General features: G+C 46.9%; 1 protein-coding gene across 1 annotated transcript in view; it reads left to right on the forward strand.

Annotated features, from left to right (window-relative positions):
* The window catches only part of LOC137341043 (cytoplasmic phosphatidylinositol transfer protein 1-like), a 282,882-nt gene that overhangs the window by 174,436 nt on the left and 90,457 nt on the right, over positions 1 to 17,989 (forward strand). Inside the window, exon 3 of the mRNA XM_068003897.1 lies at positions 4,057 to 4,145. Within this exon, the coding sequence (XP_067859998.1) occupies positions 4,057 to 4,145 (89 nt within the window). The remainder of the gene's footprint in view (positions 1 to 4,056; positions 4,146 to 17,989) is intronic.

Consider the following 17,989-nt stretch of genomic DNA (forward strand, 5'->3'; position numbering starts at 1 on the left):
CATTGGACAGAAACCCTGGTAACAGCTTATTCACCAAAGTTATGGCGGCGGAGCGGAAGAAGCCCCGACGGCAAAGTAGCTTCTTCCCTCAGACAGACTCTTATTAACATTACGCCTTTTGCCACTGCTGCCAATCGCAAGATATTGCAGTGTAATTCTTATGTTGCCTGATGTGAATCCTTTTCCACTTTCATGGCTGACAGAGTTTTCAGTGTCAGTGATTATTTAGTGACAGCTAACATGGGAGGAAGAAGCACTCCTAATGAGTTACGCAATAAAAAATCATTTCAGTATCTCCATCTGATTTTAATTTAATTTGTTTTGTTCATTGGTTAAACCATGAATATAAGTGTTATATTTGTTATTTACAGTATACATGGTATAATATACATGGTACAATGTGATAGTGGGCAAACTTTACTGAGTGGTTTTAGGATGTGAGAAATCCTGGAGACTGATTTCAAGAAGTGGCAGTGTTAGTCTATACAAATTCACTCACCTGGCATAACACCTGTGTTGCTATTGACCGACATAATTATTCCCTTGCCTCTCCCTTGTCCCTGGTAAGTTAATCATTAGAACATAAGAAATAGGAGCAGGAATAGGCCATACGGCCCCTCGAGCCTGCTCCGCCGTTCAATAAGATCACAGCTGATCGACCTTAACTCCACTTTCCCGCCCTATCCCCATATCCCTTGATTCCCTTAGTGTCCAAAAATCTATCGATCTCAGTCTTGAATACACTCAACAACTGAGCATCCACAGCCCTCTAGAGTAGAGAATTCCAAAGATTCACAACCCTCTGAGTGAAGAAATTTTTCCTCACCTCGGTCCTAAATGGCCAACCTCTTATCTTGAGACCATGACCCCTAGTTCTAGACTCTCCAGCCAGGGGAAATAGCCTCTCAGCATTTACCCTGTCAAGCCCTCTAAGAATTTTATATGTTTCAATGAGATCACCTCTTATTTTTCTAAACTCCAGAGAATATGGAATCATAGAAGTTTATGGCACAGAAGGAGGCCATTCGGCCCATTAAAGAGCTAACCGGCCTAATCCCACTTTCCAGCTCTTGGTCTGTAGCTTTGTAGGTTGCGGCACTTCGAGTGCATATCCAAGTACGTTTTAAATGTGATGAAGGTTTCTGCATTCTACCACCCTTTCAGGCAGTGAGTTCCAGACCCCCACACCCTCTTGGTGAAAAAAATTCTCCTCAACTCCCCTCTAAACTTTCAACCAATTACTTTAAATCTATACCCCCTGATTATTGACTTCTCTGCTGAGGGAAAAAGGTCCTTCCTATCCACTCTTATCGAGGTCCCTCATAATTTTATACACCTCAATTAAATCTCCCCTCAGCCTCCTCTGTTCCAAAGAAAACAACCCCAGCCTTTCCAATCTATCCTCATAGCTAAAATTCTCCAGTCCTGGCGACATTTTCGTAAATCTCCTCTGTATCCTTTCCAGTGCAATCACATCTTTCCTGTAATGTGGTGACCAGAACTGTGCACAGTACTCTAGCTGTTGCCCAACTAGTGTTTTATACAGTTCTAGCATAACCTCCCTGCTCTTATATTCTATGCCTCGGCTAATAAAGAAAAATATCCCATATGCTTTCTTAGCCACCTTATCTACCATCTTCAGGGATCTGTGGACATGCACTTACACACAATATAGGCCCATTCTACACAATTTTTCTTCATAGGACAACCCTCTCATCCCAGGAATCAATCTAGTGAACCTTTGTTCCACCCCGGCTAAGGCAAGTATATCCTTCCTTAGGTAAGGAGACCAAAACTGTATACAATACTCCAGAGCCATATATAATTGCAGCAAGACCTCCTTACTCTTATACTCCAACCCCCTTGCAGTAAAGGCTAACATATCATTTGCCTTCCTAATTGCTTGCTGTACCTGCATGTTGACTTTGCTTGCTGTACCTGCATGTTAACTTTGTGCCCCACCCTTGTCACTCCCCTGGATAAGACATTTTGGAAAACAAAAAAATTAAAGACCCTTGCAGTGATTTTAGATTTTTGCCTTTTCACTCCTTTCTTGTTTTTTTTTCATTACATATATTACTTCTCTTTTTATCTTTTCAATTCATGGAATAATGATCAGGAGCATGAACCCAAAATAGTTTTTCCCTAATCTGAGATGCTAAAGACTGCCAGTCAATGCATTCTCACTGCTGAAGTTGGCTAACTCAGCACAGGTATAGACAGAGCCTCGAAACTAACTTCTGTACCTTTATTCCCTCTCAGACTTTGTTTTCTAGAAGAAAATTGAAATCAGTGATCAAGTTGAAGACATTTCTCAATTAAGAACCAGAACCTCACTGCCCCTTGCATGGATTACTTTTATCTATTACTGTTATTACACCTTTCTTTGGTGTTTGTGCACCATAAGCTGTAGCAAGGTGAATTGCTGTGCTGAAACAGCTACAGTTGATTAGGTGTTGATTCTGCATACAATGCATTTCTGTGTGATGATTTGAAGCAGAGATAAATCAATAAAACTAAAATAGCAAATTATAAATTCAAACAATTATTAGAAGTCTTTATTACCTCAAGGAAATTATGCAGATTGAAAGAAAAAATTTGCAGGGCTGTGGGGAAAGAGCAGGGGAGTGGGACGAATTCAATAGCTCTTTCAAAAAGCTGGCATGGGCACAATGGGTCAAATAGCCTCCTCCTATGCTGTACATAAGAACATAAGAAATAGGAACAGGAGTAGGCCATTCGGCCCCTCGAGCCTGCTCTGCCATTCAATCAGATCATGGCTGATCTTCAACCTCAACTCCACTTTCCTGCCCGATCCCCATATCCCTTGATTCCCCTAGAGTCCAAAAATCTATTAATCTCAGCCTTGAATATACTCAATGACTGAGCATCCACAGCACTCTGGGGTAGAGAATTCCAAAGATTCACAACCCTCTGAGTGAAGAAATTCCTCCTCATCTGTGCCTTGAATGGCCAACCCCTTATTGTGCGACTGTGCCCTCCAGTTCCAGACCCTCTAGCCAGGGGAAACAACCTCTCAGCATTTACCCTGTCAAGCCCCCTCAGAATCTTATATGTTTCAATGTGATCACCTCTCATTCTTCTAAACTCAGAGATGATAGGCCCATTCTACTCAACCTCTCATCCCAGGAATTAATCTAATGAACCTCCGTTGCATCATCTCTAAGGCAAGTATATCCTTCCTTATATAAGGAGATCAAAACTGTACGTAGTACTTCAGGTGAGGTCTCACCAAAGCCCTGTACAATTGTAGTAAGACGTCCTTACTCTTGTACTGCAACCCCCTTGCAATAAAAGCCAACATGCCATTTGCTTTCCTAATTGCCTGCTGCACCTGCATGCTAACTTTTGGTATTTCTTGTACGAGGACACCCAAATGTCTCTGAACACCAACATTTAATAGTTTCTCACCATTTAAAAAATATTCTGTTTTTTTATTCTTCCTATCAAATGAATAACCTCACATTTCCCCACATTATACTCCATCTGCCACCTTCTTGCCCACTCACATAACCTGTCTATATCCCTTTGCAGACTCTTTGTGTCCTCCTCACAGCTTACTTTCCCACCTAGCTTTGTATCGTCAGCAAACTTGGATACATTACACTCATGCCTTCACCCAAGTCATTAATATAGATTGTAAATAGCTGAGGCCCAAGCACCGATCCTTGAGTAAGATTCTATAAATTGACCCACTATGGATCCTCAGTGATGGCATTATAATGAGCAGTGAGGAATCTAAACATCTGTAATGCGTTCAGTGTGAAATGTAAGGCCATTGTGTAAGAGGTTAATATAAGAGGAGGAAATGTGTCTTGTAGAACTTAGTAAGGATGACATTGTAACCAGAGACAATATAGCGAGGGATGACTTACACACGATGCACCAGTAATAATACAGGTTATTCCATGAGCATATTCTCCTTATATGTTTCACAACACTTATTAATTGGAATTAACTTTTTATTTTGAAGTCTTGAAATAAATGATATTCATATTTATTCATGCATTGTAACTATTCTTGCTTTATTTACAGCAAACTTCCTAGCTGGGCTAGGGCTGTGGTTCCAAGGATCTTTTACGTCACTGAAAAAGCCTGGAATTATTATCCATACACCATCACAGGTAAGATTTAGCACAGTTACTCAACACACAACTTAATATGCAATTCAGCAGAAGGTTTTCCCTTGAAGAGTGTGGTTGTTTGCAAGACATCACCAGACATCAATTTTAAATATCTGTATTACACATTTCTGCCTGAGCAGCACAAGTGAACTCCATCTTCCTTAAAGCTAACTCTCCGTTGCCTGGCGAGAAAGTGAGAAGTGGAGAGAGTGTTAATAGTGGGCACATAGGACAAGTAGCTGGGAAAGGGACAGTAATACAGGACTAGTAATCCAGAGGCCTGGGCTAATAATCTGGAGTCATGAGTTCAAATCGCGCCACAGCTGCTGGGGAATTTAAATTCAATTAATTAAATAAAATCTGGAATAAAGAAAAAACTAGAATCAGTAATGCTGGCCATAAACCTACTGGATTGTCGGAAAAACCCATCTGGTTCACTAACGTCCTTTAGGGAAGGAAACCTGTCGTCCTTACCCAGTCTGGCCTATATGTGATTCCAGACCCACAGCAATGTGGTTGATTTTTAATCGCCCTCTGAAATGCCTAGCAAGCCACTCAGTTGTGCAATCTCGCGACATAAAGTCATAGTAAGAATAAAACCGGATGGACCACCTCGCATCAGACCACTAGGCACCGAACACGACAAAGGCAAACCAAGCAAAGTTCTCCTCACTAACATCTGGCCAAAATTGGGAGAGCTGTCCCATAGACTAGTCAAGCAACAGCCTGACATAGCCATACTCACAGAATCATACCTTTCAGCCAACATCCCAGACTCTTCCAACACCATCCCTGGGTATGTCCTGTCCCACCAGCAGGACAGACCCACCAGAGGAGGCAGTACAGTGATCTACAGTCAGGAGGGAGTGGCCCTGGAAGTCCTCAACATTGACTCCGGACTCCATGAAATCTGATGGCATCAGGTGAAACATGGACAAGGAAACCTCCTGCTGATTACCACCTACCGTCCTCCCTCAGCTGATGAATCAATCCTCCTCCATGTTGAGCACCATTTGGAGGAAGCACTGAAGGTAGCAAGGGCACAGAATGTACTCAGGGTGAGGGTCTTAAATGTCCATCACCTAGAGTGGCTCGGTAGCACCATTACTGACCGAGCTGGCCGAGTCCTGAAGGGCATAGTTGCCAGACTGGGCCTGCGGCAGGTGGTGAGCGAACCAACACGAGGGAAAAACCTACTTGACCTCGTCCTCGCCAATCTACCTGTTGCAGATGCATCTGTCCACGACAGTATTGGTAGGAGTGACCACTGCACACTCCTTGTGGAGATGAAGTCCCGTCATCACACTGAGAACACTATCCAACATGTTGTGTGGCACCACCACCGTGCTAAATGGGATAGATTCAGAACAGATTTAGCAGCTCAAAACTGGGCATCCATGAGGCGCTGTGGGCCATCAGCAGCAGAATTGTATTCCAGCACAATCTGTAACCTCATGGCCCAGCATATTCCTCATTCTACCACTACCAACAAGCCAGGGGATCGACCCTGGTTCAATGAGGAATGTAGGAGAGCATGCCCGGAGCAGCACAAGGCGTACCTAAAAACGAGGTGCCAACCTGGTGAAGCTACAACACAGGACTACATGCTAAACAGCGGAAGCAACATGCTATAGACAGAGCTAAGCAATTCCACAACCAACGGATCAGATCAAAGCTCTGCAATCCTGCCACATCCAGTCGTGAATGATGGAGGACAATTAAACAACTAATGGGAGGAGGAGGCTCTGCAAACATCCCCATCCTCAATGGTGGCGGAGTCCAGCATGTGAGTGCAAAAGACGAGGCTGAAGCATTTGCAACCATCTTCAGGCAGAAGTGCCGAGTGGATGATCCATCTCGGCCTCCTCCCGATATCCCCACCTTCACAGAAGCCAGTCTTCAGCCAATTCGATTCACTCCATGTGATATCAACAAACGGCTGAGTGCACTGTATACAACAAAGGCTATGGGCCCCGACAACATCCCAGCTGTAGTGCTGAAGACTTCTGCTCCAGAACTAGCTGCGCCTCTAGCCAAGCTGTTTCAGTACAGCTACAACACTGGCATCTATCCGACAATGTGGAAAATTGCCCAGGTATGTCCTGTCCACAAAAAGCAGGACAAATCCAATCCGGCCAATTACCGCCCCATCAGTCTACTCTCAATCATCAGCAAAGTGATGGAAGGTGTCGTCGACAGTGCTATCAAGCGGCACTTACTCACCAATAACCTGCTCACCGATGCTCAGTTTGGGTTCCGCCAGGACCACTCGGCTCCAAACCTCATTACAGCCTTGGTCCAAACATGGACAAAAGAGCTGAATTTCAGAGGTGAGGTGAGAGTGACTGCCCTTGACATCAAGGCAGCATTTGACGGCGTGTGGCACCAAGGAGCCCTAGTGAAATTGAAGTCAATGGGAATCAGGGGGAAAACTCTCCAGTGGCTGGAGTCATACCTAGCACAAAGGAAGATGGTAGTGGTTGTTGGAGGCCAATCATCTCAGCCCCAGGACATTGCTGCAGGAGTTCCTCAGGGCAGTATCCTAGGCCCAACCATCTTCAGCTGCTTCATCAATGACCTTCCCTCCATCATTAGGTCAGAAATGAGGATGTTCGCTGATGATTACACAGTGTTCAGTTCCATTCGCAACCCCTCAGATAATGAAGCAGTCCGTGCTTGCATGCAGCAAGACCTGGACAACATCCAGGCTTGGGCTGATAAGTGGCAAATAACATTCGCGCCAGACAATTGCCAGGCAATGACCACCTCCAACAAGAGAGAGTCTAACCATCTCCCCTTGACATTTAACGGCATTACCATCGCCGAATCCCCCACCATCAACATCCTGGGGGTCACCGTTGACCAGAAACTTAACTGGACCAGCCACATAAATACTATGGTTACAAGAGCAGGTCAGTGGCTGGGTATTCTGCGGTGAGTGACGCACATCCTGACTCCCCAACAACAAGGCACAAGTCAGGAGTGTGATGGAATACTGTCCACTTGCCTGGATGAGTGCAGCTCCAACAACACTCAAGAAGCTCGACACCATCCAGGACAAAGCAGCCCACTTGATTGGCACCCCATCCACCACCCTAACCATTCACTCCCATCACTTCCGGTGCACCATGGCTGCAGTGTGTACCATCTACAGGATGCAAGTTACACACCATCCTGACTTGGAAGTATATCACTGTTCCTTCATCATCGCTGGGTCAAAATCCTGGAACTCCCTACCTAACAGCACTGTGGGAGAACCTTCACCACACGGACTGCAGTGGTTCAAGAAGGCGGCTCACCACCACCTTCTCAAGGGCAATGAGGGATGGGCAATAAATGCTGGCCTTGCCAGCGGCGCCCATATCCATGAACAAATAAAAAAGAAGCAGGCCCGGAGCAAATAGCTGGTTTTTTAAAAAATGAAGAAAGCAGGCAGAGGGACTGAATAACTGGGAGAGGTGATACACATAAGCAAGGAGAGTGAACAGCTGGGAGAGGACTAGAGAAACAGGCAGAGTACCAAGTGTTTAGGACAGAGCCTGGAAAAGTTGGAAAACAGTGCTGTGCCCCCTTCAAGTTTCTGAAATTTCTTAATACTTCATTGTACATCACTCTTTCAAATAAATACTATTTTGTTGTGTTTTTGGAAGTGCATTGTGATGAAAGTATCTCACTAAGTGCCCATGCAAACTAGAAATATAGAACAGCGACTGTCATGGGTGGTACCGTATGCAGAGGAAATAAAACAAAATGTTGCTATATCACAACACTGTATCAGTTGTATTGAATCAGATTCTGTCAGTCAAGGGTGTGGGGGAGGAAGTACAGTAAAATATGCTAAATATGCACACCATAAATTGGCATCAAGTAGCAATCGACCTCATAAGACAAATGCAGTGGCTAGCTCGTGAGATAAACAAGTACATTTCACAACATTGTGACATCAGCAAATGTATGATGCACCTCATAATATGACTGTTAGTGTTGTGTTGGAGTTACAGTGAGATAATTGGATATTCAATATTATTGTATAATGTAGGATTTGTGATCATTGGTATCTGTTGGCACATTTTTAAAATTGTGAATGCAAATATCACCAACATTTGTCTTGACATTTTTTAATAAGATTGCACTGGTTCAGTAATTTGCAAATGAATCAAATGCAATCAAAATGGTTTAACTAATTGATAACTTGCATTTAATTTGCAGTGGTTAATTATATTTTTATTGAAGTGTGAACATGGATGTAGAAATAACAATTTTTTGTGTTAAGTGGAAGCCATTCCTTGCACATAGTGAGTTTACCATGGTTTCTGACCCAAGACCATTTTCTTTGCTGCAGTGTCAAATAGTCATACCTCAAACATTACATATGGATGCTTTGATAAGACACCAGAAATCATCATGTTGGTGCCGTACTGCTATCATTTGTGGATCTTGTGGTTAAATATAATTAACTTCAGCTCTATTTCTCTACTTTTAAAAAAATATTTTAATTTAAAGAGTAAATGCTGATGAGATCTTTGAGAAGCTATTTTGGAGTAGTTAGTGAGATTGACAATATAACGGAACTGAATAATTGATATTGTCATTAAATAGGTTTGTCATTTAAAATATTTGGATATTTTCTCTTCCAGTTTCTCCCAGCCCTACCTAAGAAGTTAGAAACATGGCCTTCTCTCAGGTTGCTTCCGTCTTCTGGGAAGTGGCCTCGGAAGAATTGTCTTCCAGTCGTCCCATTTTGTGGGGAAATGTCTCTCTATTAATGTTAGAGCCAAGATTGTGAACTTCTAAGCACAGACTTGCATCTCATGATTTAATGACATACCACTATGCAGTGCTGCCTGTTTGCTGCCTATCTTGTTATTGCAATTGTGTGTGCTAATTCAGTTCCGTTCCTCGACTGGGGCTTAGGAACTCCTTGCAGCTTATTGTCTCCTAGACTCACAATGAAGAATGGCCCTTTGGGAAATGTACCGGATGGCTGCCACTGCCCACAGAACCATACCCCAGAATCAGTCACCCTGTTTAGGAGTGGAGGACAGAAATAAATAATTAGAACACATTCATTTAAAAAAAAGCATTCGAAAGGTGAAAGAGTGGATCTTTATTTTACAGGGAATAGAAAAATCTTGGCTTTGGGCCAAGGCAGAGTGAATGAGCTAAACAACAGGATATGCTGGATGGGCCAAAGGGCCTTTTCTCATTTATTCCTTATATCCTGGCCCCCGACCCCATATATTGTCTATCAGCCATGCTAATCCAGCCCACAAAGCTTGGTGTTAATGTAAGTAGGATGTACATACATTGCTTTGTTTAATAAATGTAATGATGTCATAGAAATGCATTTTGTATATATCAGAAATGCATGTACCTAGCAATTTCTGTCTTAACATAATTGCCATGCAAATTATTGCAGAGGAGAAAGAGAGGACACTCTTTACTGAGCTGATGGACCAGCCTGTCGCAGTTACTTAGCTACAGTTTCCAAGTACCACTTCTAAAACCAAATGCCAAGTTTATTTAAGATTCCATGCTTTAGTTTCTTTGATGTAACACCTGCAACTACACAGACCATTCATTAATGGAGCAACTCTGATGAAACTCATCGTTCAAAAGGGTGTTTGTTGTTATTAGCTTTAGCTGGGATGAGTTATATTAGTATCTTTTAATCAATTTTCATTGATCTGGAATATTCTAAAACAGAACTGTTGGACACTTTCAAAAATGCAGCTTATTTACTTATTGGTATTTAAAACAATAGGATTTTTCAATATGTGAATAATTTTGTAACACTACAGTGTTCTGTGGTTAATTAGAGAAGTAATTGTAAGAGATAGCTCAGTGTAGATTTGTGCACACAGCTCAGTCACGATCAATATCAAATTGTAACCAAATCATCTAAACTTGATCTTAGGTGATTTTTGGCCCCATTTTTGCAGGTTATTTCATTGTCTGCCCCACCCCACCTCTTTGTTCTTCTGCCCCTGGACTGCGCACCATTTTGTTGCTGAGAGCAGGAAAGCATTCAGCTGTCAGCATTCTACCAGTGCTACTCTGCAATCATCCTAACAAACTGCAAGGTCTAGGGTGACTCACCTTTTGATTTCATATCTTTTACTTCCTTACTTCCTCAATGGCAGAAACAGGGAATTTACTGTGCCTGTAATGGCAAACTCCCTCTCCTAAAACTCAATTGTACAGCATGCATGTGCACCGATGTTCTGTGTCACAGTGCTGTCCTTGAGTTATCTTTGTTTCTAAGACGCTGGAGATAGCTCTGGATTTGTGTTACTAAGATACGGTTTTGATATATACAAATTGTTACATTGGTAGTTTCCATTATGCAATTATTTCATTGTCTCTAGGTAATTTTGTACTTTTTCTAAATCTCAGTGCCTGTCTGGTCATATATCTGTAGTTGATTGTGCAACACTTCGATATTTAGATTTAATCCTTCTTTTATAGCCTGCAGCACATTCAGATATATCTTGTCACTTTGTAGGTTTGTAACTAATGTTATGTGCTGAATATTGTAAATGAGATTGTGGTAATTAGCTAACACAATAGTCTCAGTTACTGGAAGACATCACTTTATTCTTGACACCCTTAACATTCTCATGTCTTCATACAGGCAGCATTTGACAACCTAAAACCTGTACTGGAGAAGGAATGAAAAGGGAGAGAGGAGATCAAGAATTTTGGGAGGCAGACTGGAAGATACTGGGCAGGATTGTAGCCTTGGAAGAGAAGATACTAGGGAGAGTTGCAATTAGAATTTGTGAGATGAACTGGGCTGGGCCAATGAGTAGGTGAAGAGAGGAGACCAGGCATCATTGTAACTGAACAATGGGAGGAGAATGGAGTGGTTTGGTTATAAATGGAGTGGGAAGAAAAAAAATAGGACATCAAACAAGGTCGTGACTTGTGGTGGAGGAAGAGAAGAGACTGCTTGTGAAGTAAAAATATATTTGACCTTCATTCACCATTCTAAATTCCTGTTGTGATGTGAAAAATGCAAATAGATATCTGGGCTCGAACTCAGCTGGAGGAAAGCAGATGAAAGGTCCAGTAGTTACAATTAAACTGAGCTTAGTCTAGTGGGCACAAATCTATAGTGTTCAACACCTTTCAAATTTGGAATTTCGGTTGTGTGTTGATCAAGATGAATAATGACAGTATTGGTAAAGAAATCATCTGTCCACAATTAGTCCCTTGATAGTATCATACTGTCTAAAGTCTAGGATCGATTTTAACTCCCTCCGCTTGGCGGAAATGAGGCAGTAGCAGCGTTAAAATCACTGTGGTGGACATACCACACCGTTTCCCTTCCACCATATTGTCAATGGAGTTTTGAAGAGTGGCCCAGGTACTTGTCTGAAGCATCCAGGAGTCTCATTAATGTATTTAAATTGGAGTCCTATGATGTCATTAGGACCCCAATTCCATTTTAACTTGCCATAGTGGAAATACCGCCCAGTAATCCTGGGCAGTACAGGCTTCAAACGAATTGGAAGGGGCATTTAAAGGGGCACTCATCTGCAAGCACTCAGATCACTAGCATCTGTTGGCAATTGCGTTAGCTGGATTTTCACAGCAGTCTTTGCTTTGGATGTTGCATTATTTCACATTTATTCTACTTCTATGCACTTAAGAAGCACGAGGCTAAGGATGGGTGGCATCCTCGAAAGTCCAGCGTGATTGGAGGAACAGGAGCAGCAGCAAAAGGCTGGGGAACCACAAGATGCTGCACATGAGCGGGCACTGCTCGCAGAAGACTTACCCAGCCCAAAGCTTCTATGGGGCTAGAGTCATAACTGCAATTTTCTGCGTTTTTCCAGAGAGGCTGTCACAGGCCTGTACAGCTCCTTACAACGAGACACGTCGAATGTACAACCAAGCTTCTTAAACAATGTTTTCACTGCCTGCTCAGGTCTGGGAGCTCTGCAGTAAAACCCGCATTTGTGGCTGTGTACTGCATTCTGCACAACTTCACTCTGCAACATGGAATGCACATGAAGCCACAACAGCAGAAAGATCTTCCGGATCTGACAATGAAGACCCACACAGAGCAGAAGCAGGAGAATGACGGCACTAGATTGCAACCAGAGCTACTCACAATCAGTTGATTGCCCAACGCCTCACCTGATTTACTCTTTCCCTTCAAACCTTCCTTCTCCCACCAGATTATCACTCTTCATTGCCACCTCTACTGGTCTTTCCAGCATACATTATGGAATCTACAGCCTCTGTTTTATATATATGACACTTGACATCGCAGGCTCAGTACCTTCAGTGGAACAACATTGCAGACAAAATTGAAAAGTCAAACGCTGTGAATTTTTCTATGGCTGATACAAGAGCCTTAACATTATTTGTCACCCATGCGTTAACCATAATGCTTTTCCGAAGTGATTTCTTCACTGTCCTACCATTCTTATTCTACCGAGCCTAGTGGCTTCAACACGGGTGGTGGAAGGCTCCTGATGCTCAAATGAGGGCCCCTCACACACACTTGGTCAGCAACCTCTAGGAGCTCAGGCCTATGCGGGTCCGGCTGCAGACTGCAGCACCTTGGCTGCTGCGGGGGCATTCTGGCCCAGCCGGCTTTCTGGCACCATGCTGGGTATTGGTTGAGGAAGTGGTGAGGGAGCAAACATTCTGCCGCCCTGAGAGAGGGCAACATATGCCACTCCCGTTGCACCACTGCCACTCCCATGGGGCTGTGGCTCACTCCCACTGATCTACGGGAGAGCATACTGCAGAAGATCAGCTAAGTGATTGAGGCCTCTATCCATGTGGTCCACCAGCCTTTCCAAGATGATGTAGATATTGGAACACAGACCCTGAATGGCACCAGATTGAGCTTCTATCAAAGCTGCAAGAACTGGTAACACAGACTCCAGATGTGAGGGCCTGACTGCTCCATCCATAGGAGTGACCACATGCTCCATTGTAGATTGCAGAATGCTGATGCCCTGTGACATTACACCACACTAGGTGGAAGCGAACTCCATACTTTTAGACATGGTGCAACAGCTGGTTGGCTTTCCAATATCTCGTATAACTGCATATGTGCAGAAACCAACTCTCCTTTGAAGGCTGGGCCTCTAAAGTCAGCATCTCTGTCACTCAGCGGAGTTAAGAGCCAAGCTTGCCCTCCGGCAAGCCATCTCCTGGGCAGTACCTTCCACTAGCCCTGGCTCGCTCGTATGATTCACCAAGTGCAGACCCCTATAACTCATTATCTGTCCCACCTGGGGTGACAATTTCTGTGCTGATGCTTGGCAGGGATGGAGCAAGTATTTATACTTCTTCAGGAGGATTGTTCTCCTCTGAGTCCTTTCCTGCATGCTCCAGATGTTGAAAAGAAGCAAAAAAAGGGGAGGGAGACAAGGCTCAGCATGGCACCAAAAAGCTAGACACAGACAGCAAATGATTGGCAGGACTTACAGCATCAGATTGCCGCATTGCCTGAATGAGTGATTGCTTGAGAAAAGGGAAAGGGTACAAGTAATAGGCAGACACCCTGCTGAACGCGGTCTCCAGCCTTGCAATTGTTGATGTTGCCTGCTATGCATCCTTGGTTACGTCTATCGCTTGCAGCTCCATCTTGCTGAAGGCCTGGACATTTTCTGGCCCACGTCTGATTCTGGTCCTCTCCATTTTGTTACGAACCAGCTTGTCCTGTAGAAACAGAGGGAGAGTTAGTGAGAGTAGCTGTAAAGAAAATGATTCTGCAGACGTGTGGGGCAACTTCATATAGCGTGCATGCTGAAATGGAGAAGCAACAAGTTGTGAGTAGAATGGGGAGGTGGCCATTTGCAAGAAAGTGGCCGCCCTGTGAAATTGGAAAGCAATCAGTGGAGGAGGGCAGTGTTTCGCACTTGCTACCAGGTAATAACAGAATGCTGCTAGTGGCTGTTGTGAGGGCAGAAAGCAACAGGTGAGCATGAAATATAAATGAGAAGGAGAGTGAGTATAGTGTCTTCTTGTGATTGGTGGTGAAACATGTGGTGCGGGGGTGGGAAGTGTTCAGAGTGTTTGGGGGAGAGTGTTGTGGCCAAGTGTCATGCAGAGAAATGGAGATAGAACGATCTCATGCACTTCTGGCACTGAATCCACACCTTGGGGGGTGATGGTTCACAGTGTTACTACCTGCCTCCATGCCTGCTGTAGCATTTGTTTGGGCACCTTTCTACCATCTGAGGGGAACAGTAGCTTCTTGTGCAACTCACCTGCTTCACAAGAAGCTCTACCACTGTGCCAGAGAACCTGAGGCGCTCTTACCTGAGACATTTTGAAACTTACAATCCTCCCAGGGACAACAAAACAAATTCACCTGAGTTAAATGACACCTTGATTTAAGAGGTGTATTTACTCTTTAAATGGGCAGTTGGTCCGCCAAAAATCCCACCCTCCAATTGAGCGGGCTGCCCGTCACCACTGTAATTACGTGGCAGACCACCAATGAGATTCAAATGAGGCTCATCCATCAAAATGGTCCAAGCCTCAGACTAATGGGGCTCGATTTTCGCGTCGGGTTTCCAGCGGGGGGGCCCCGAAAATCCCGATATCCGGTCACGTGACCGGATCGCGCCAAAATCCCGGCCACTTCCGAGTACCGCGCTGACGTGCGGGGCTGCGCGCGCAAGCCCCGCTGGTGGGAATCCCGCAGGCAATTAAAGCCAGCGGGGTTCCACTTGAGTGTACTTACCTTGCTTGTTGAGGTCATTTAATGAGCTGAAGCAGCTGTCAAAAGAGGAAGTGTGGGATTTTAGGTTCAAGGCAGTGAGTTTCACACACTGGGGGAAACAGTCCTCCCTCAACCGGTCGTGTTCCAGCCAGCAGCCTGTGGCAGCTGCCAAGGTGCACTCCACAGCGGGTGGGAGAGCCCTCACCCACGCAGGAGGCCACCGCGTCACATAGGGCAACCCCTGCCCTCCACCACCCCCCGCCAAGCCAGAGGACAGACCGACGTGAAACCGCAGCCCTAGAGCGAGAAACCACCCACCTACCCTGCACAACCCCTCAGACCAACACCTGCCAGATGGGTGGTGCGTTGACATCCTCGGAGGACGAACAGCATGACCAGCCCCAGCAGCCTCGCAGTCCACGCCGTCCGCCTCGGAGACGTGGAGCCCCCCAACACGGTGCTGTGGCACACCCAACTGCACAGCAGGAGGGAGGGCAACCGCAGAGAGAGATGCGTCGCAGGAGGCACTACCCTCCGCACAGGGTGTACAGAGCGAGGCTCAGCTTCATGGACCTCTCCGAGGAGCAGTGCATACGTCGGCTCAGAGTCAATCGCCAGGTAGTCGCCGACATCTGCAGCCTCCTTAACGACAAGCTGCTCCCTGATGGACCAAGCAGCATCTTCTTACCTGTCGCCGTCAAAGTCACCACTGCCCTCAACTTCTTCGCATCCGGTTCCTTCCAGGGTGCCACCGGGGTCTGTCAGTCCTCTGCACACAAGTGCATAAGGCAGGTCACCGATGGGTTGTTCCGCAGAGCCTCGCACTACATCAACTTCGCCATGGACGAGCGCAGCCAGATGGAGAGGGCGGTTGGATTCCATGCCATGGCTGGCTTCCCACGGGTACATGGTGTAATCGACTGCACCCACATCGCAATACGGGCACCTCCGCATGAGCCAGGGCTGTTCATCAACAGGAAGGGGTATCACTCCATGAACGCCCAGCTCATCTGTGACCACCGCCAGAGATTCCTACACGTGTGCGCCAGATACCCCGGCAGCTGCCACGATGCCTTCGTCCTCAGGGAGTCCACCGTCCCGCCCATCCTGCAGGCACCCAACGCCGGCAACGGCTGGCTCCTCGGCGACAAGGGGTATCCCCTACACACGTGGCTCATGACGCCTCTGAGGAACCCCATCACCGAGCCAGAGCGTCGGTACAATGACAGCCACACTGCTACCAGGTCTACAATTGAGCAGACCATAGGGCTGCTCAAGATGCGCTTCAGGTGCCTTGATCGTTCTGGGGGAGCGCTGCAATACACACCATTCAGAGTGGGACGAATCATAGTTGTCTGCTGTGCCCTGCACAACATGGCCCAACAGAGAGGGGTGCCGCTGGAGGAGGCCCCATCCACACCCGCCACCCACATTGAGGACGGCGAGGAGGAGGAGGAGGAGGAGGACGCGCCAGAGGATGGTGGACGACCCATGCGCCGAACCACGACTCACCGGGATGGTCGCCGGGCCAGGGAGGCACTCATACGTCAACGGTTCTCCTAGAGTCAGACAGTGCGAGGCGCTCGCATCTCCTCACCTGCACATGCGAGCGGCCATACCAGCCCTCTCCACTGAAGACTGTTGCCAGTACTCCTGCACCCACAGCAGTGTGCCCAATGGGCGGCAGCAGGTGTTCGCCGCCATGATGGCCTGCACGGAACGCACCTATTGCACAGGCCGCGGAAGAATGGACGAGAGGTGGCAGGAGTGGTGAGAATATCGTATTTAATATGTACAATGTGACATGATATTAAAAAAAAGTGTACAAATTAATAGACACCCTGGTGTATTCCCTTTGTGCTTATAACGCCTTTGGATTTCTTTTGCGGGTACCCCTACGTGGTGCTACCCCTGTGGCTCCAGCAGAGGTAGTGGCAGGTTGCTCCTGTTCTCGCCTTGACCGGGTAGATGCTTTTGGCGGACGGCCCCTGGGTTTCGGTGCCCATGAGGGCACCTCCACAGACTGCTCCTCCTGCACCGGGGCAGGGGCAGACTCGGCCACCTGGAGAGGAGGCACCATTGCGGGTACTGGTTGAGAGGTGGGCAACGGGTGGGACGTGGGGGCGCCTTGAGAAGCGTCCCCGCTTCCATGTCCCCGGTCACCATCATCCCTCTCGTGGCCTCGGCCCACATCACCCCTTCCACCCTGCTGGACGGCAGTTTGGATGGCATGTGTGAGGCCTTGCAAGGCCACCCCTAGTGTATCCGTCAGCCTGTTGATGGCGGCGGAATGTTGCTCACCCTGAATCCGTACAGACGTTGTCAGGGCCTGCAAGGACTCGATCTGGAGCTGTGCGTGACGCTCGAGGGAGGCCAGCCTGTCCTCCACCGCAGACAGTCCCGCACCTACCCGCGACACTGTGTCGCCAGTACCCTCCTGTGCCTGCGCCACCAATGCCCGCATGCAGGAGTTGGATTCCTCCATTGCCTGCGCAATTGTGGACAATGCGCGCGGCACCTCTCCCAGTACCTCAGCAATTAGCTGGTGCCCCTCGACGACTCTCCTTTTCACTGGTGGCCCCCTGGGTTCTGCATCTGGGTCCGGCTGAGCAGAGCCTGGAGATGAGTGCTCCCACCGACGCGGACCCTCCGCGGCTGCCCCTGCCACCAGGGTCTGCTCATGCTCACTCGTGCGCGGTGACTCACCAAGTGCTACCCCAACTAGTTGGCGAGGGGGACCCACCGAGGTGCGTGTCTCTGCGCTGGTGGATAGTTGGCTCAGATGTGACGATGCACCCTCAGAGACCGCCATGTCCTCTGAGGAATCGCCCTCTGAGGAATCGCTTCACTCGCAGACGGCCCTGCAAGAGAACAGAGGGCACTATGAGGCATGTGGACCAACTTTACGGTGCGCCTGATGGCAGGTGATGATACGGTCACTCGCGATCATGGGTGTTGAGTGTCAGCTTTCCCTTACCGGCCGTTTCTGCAGCGACACACTCGCCATCAGCCACCGACAGGCAATGTCGCGTGCGGGCGAGGTCAAGCGCCTCCACCTCTGCGTCGGTGAGCTCTACCACTTGCGGCGGGCCACATCCGGTGCGTGCCCTTTCCCGATTGTTCTTGCTCCTCTTCTCCTGTCAAGGCA

The sequence above is a fragment of the Heptranchias perlo genome, chromosome 23, assembly GCF_035084215.1.
Source record: "Heptranchias perlo isolate sHepPer1 chromosome 23, sHepPer1.hap1, whole genome shotgun sequence".
NCBI classification, from domain to species: Eukaryota; Metazoa; Chordata; class Chondrichthyes; order Hexanchiformes; family Hexanchidae; genus Heptranchias; species Heptranchias perlo.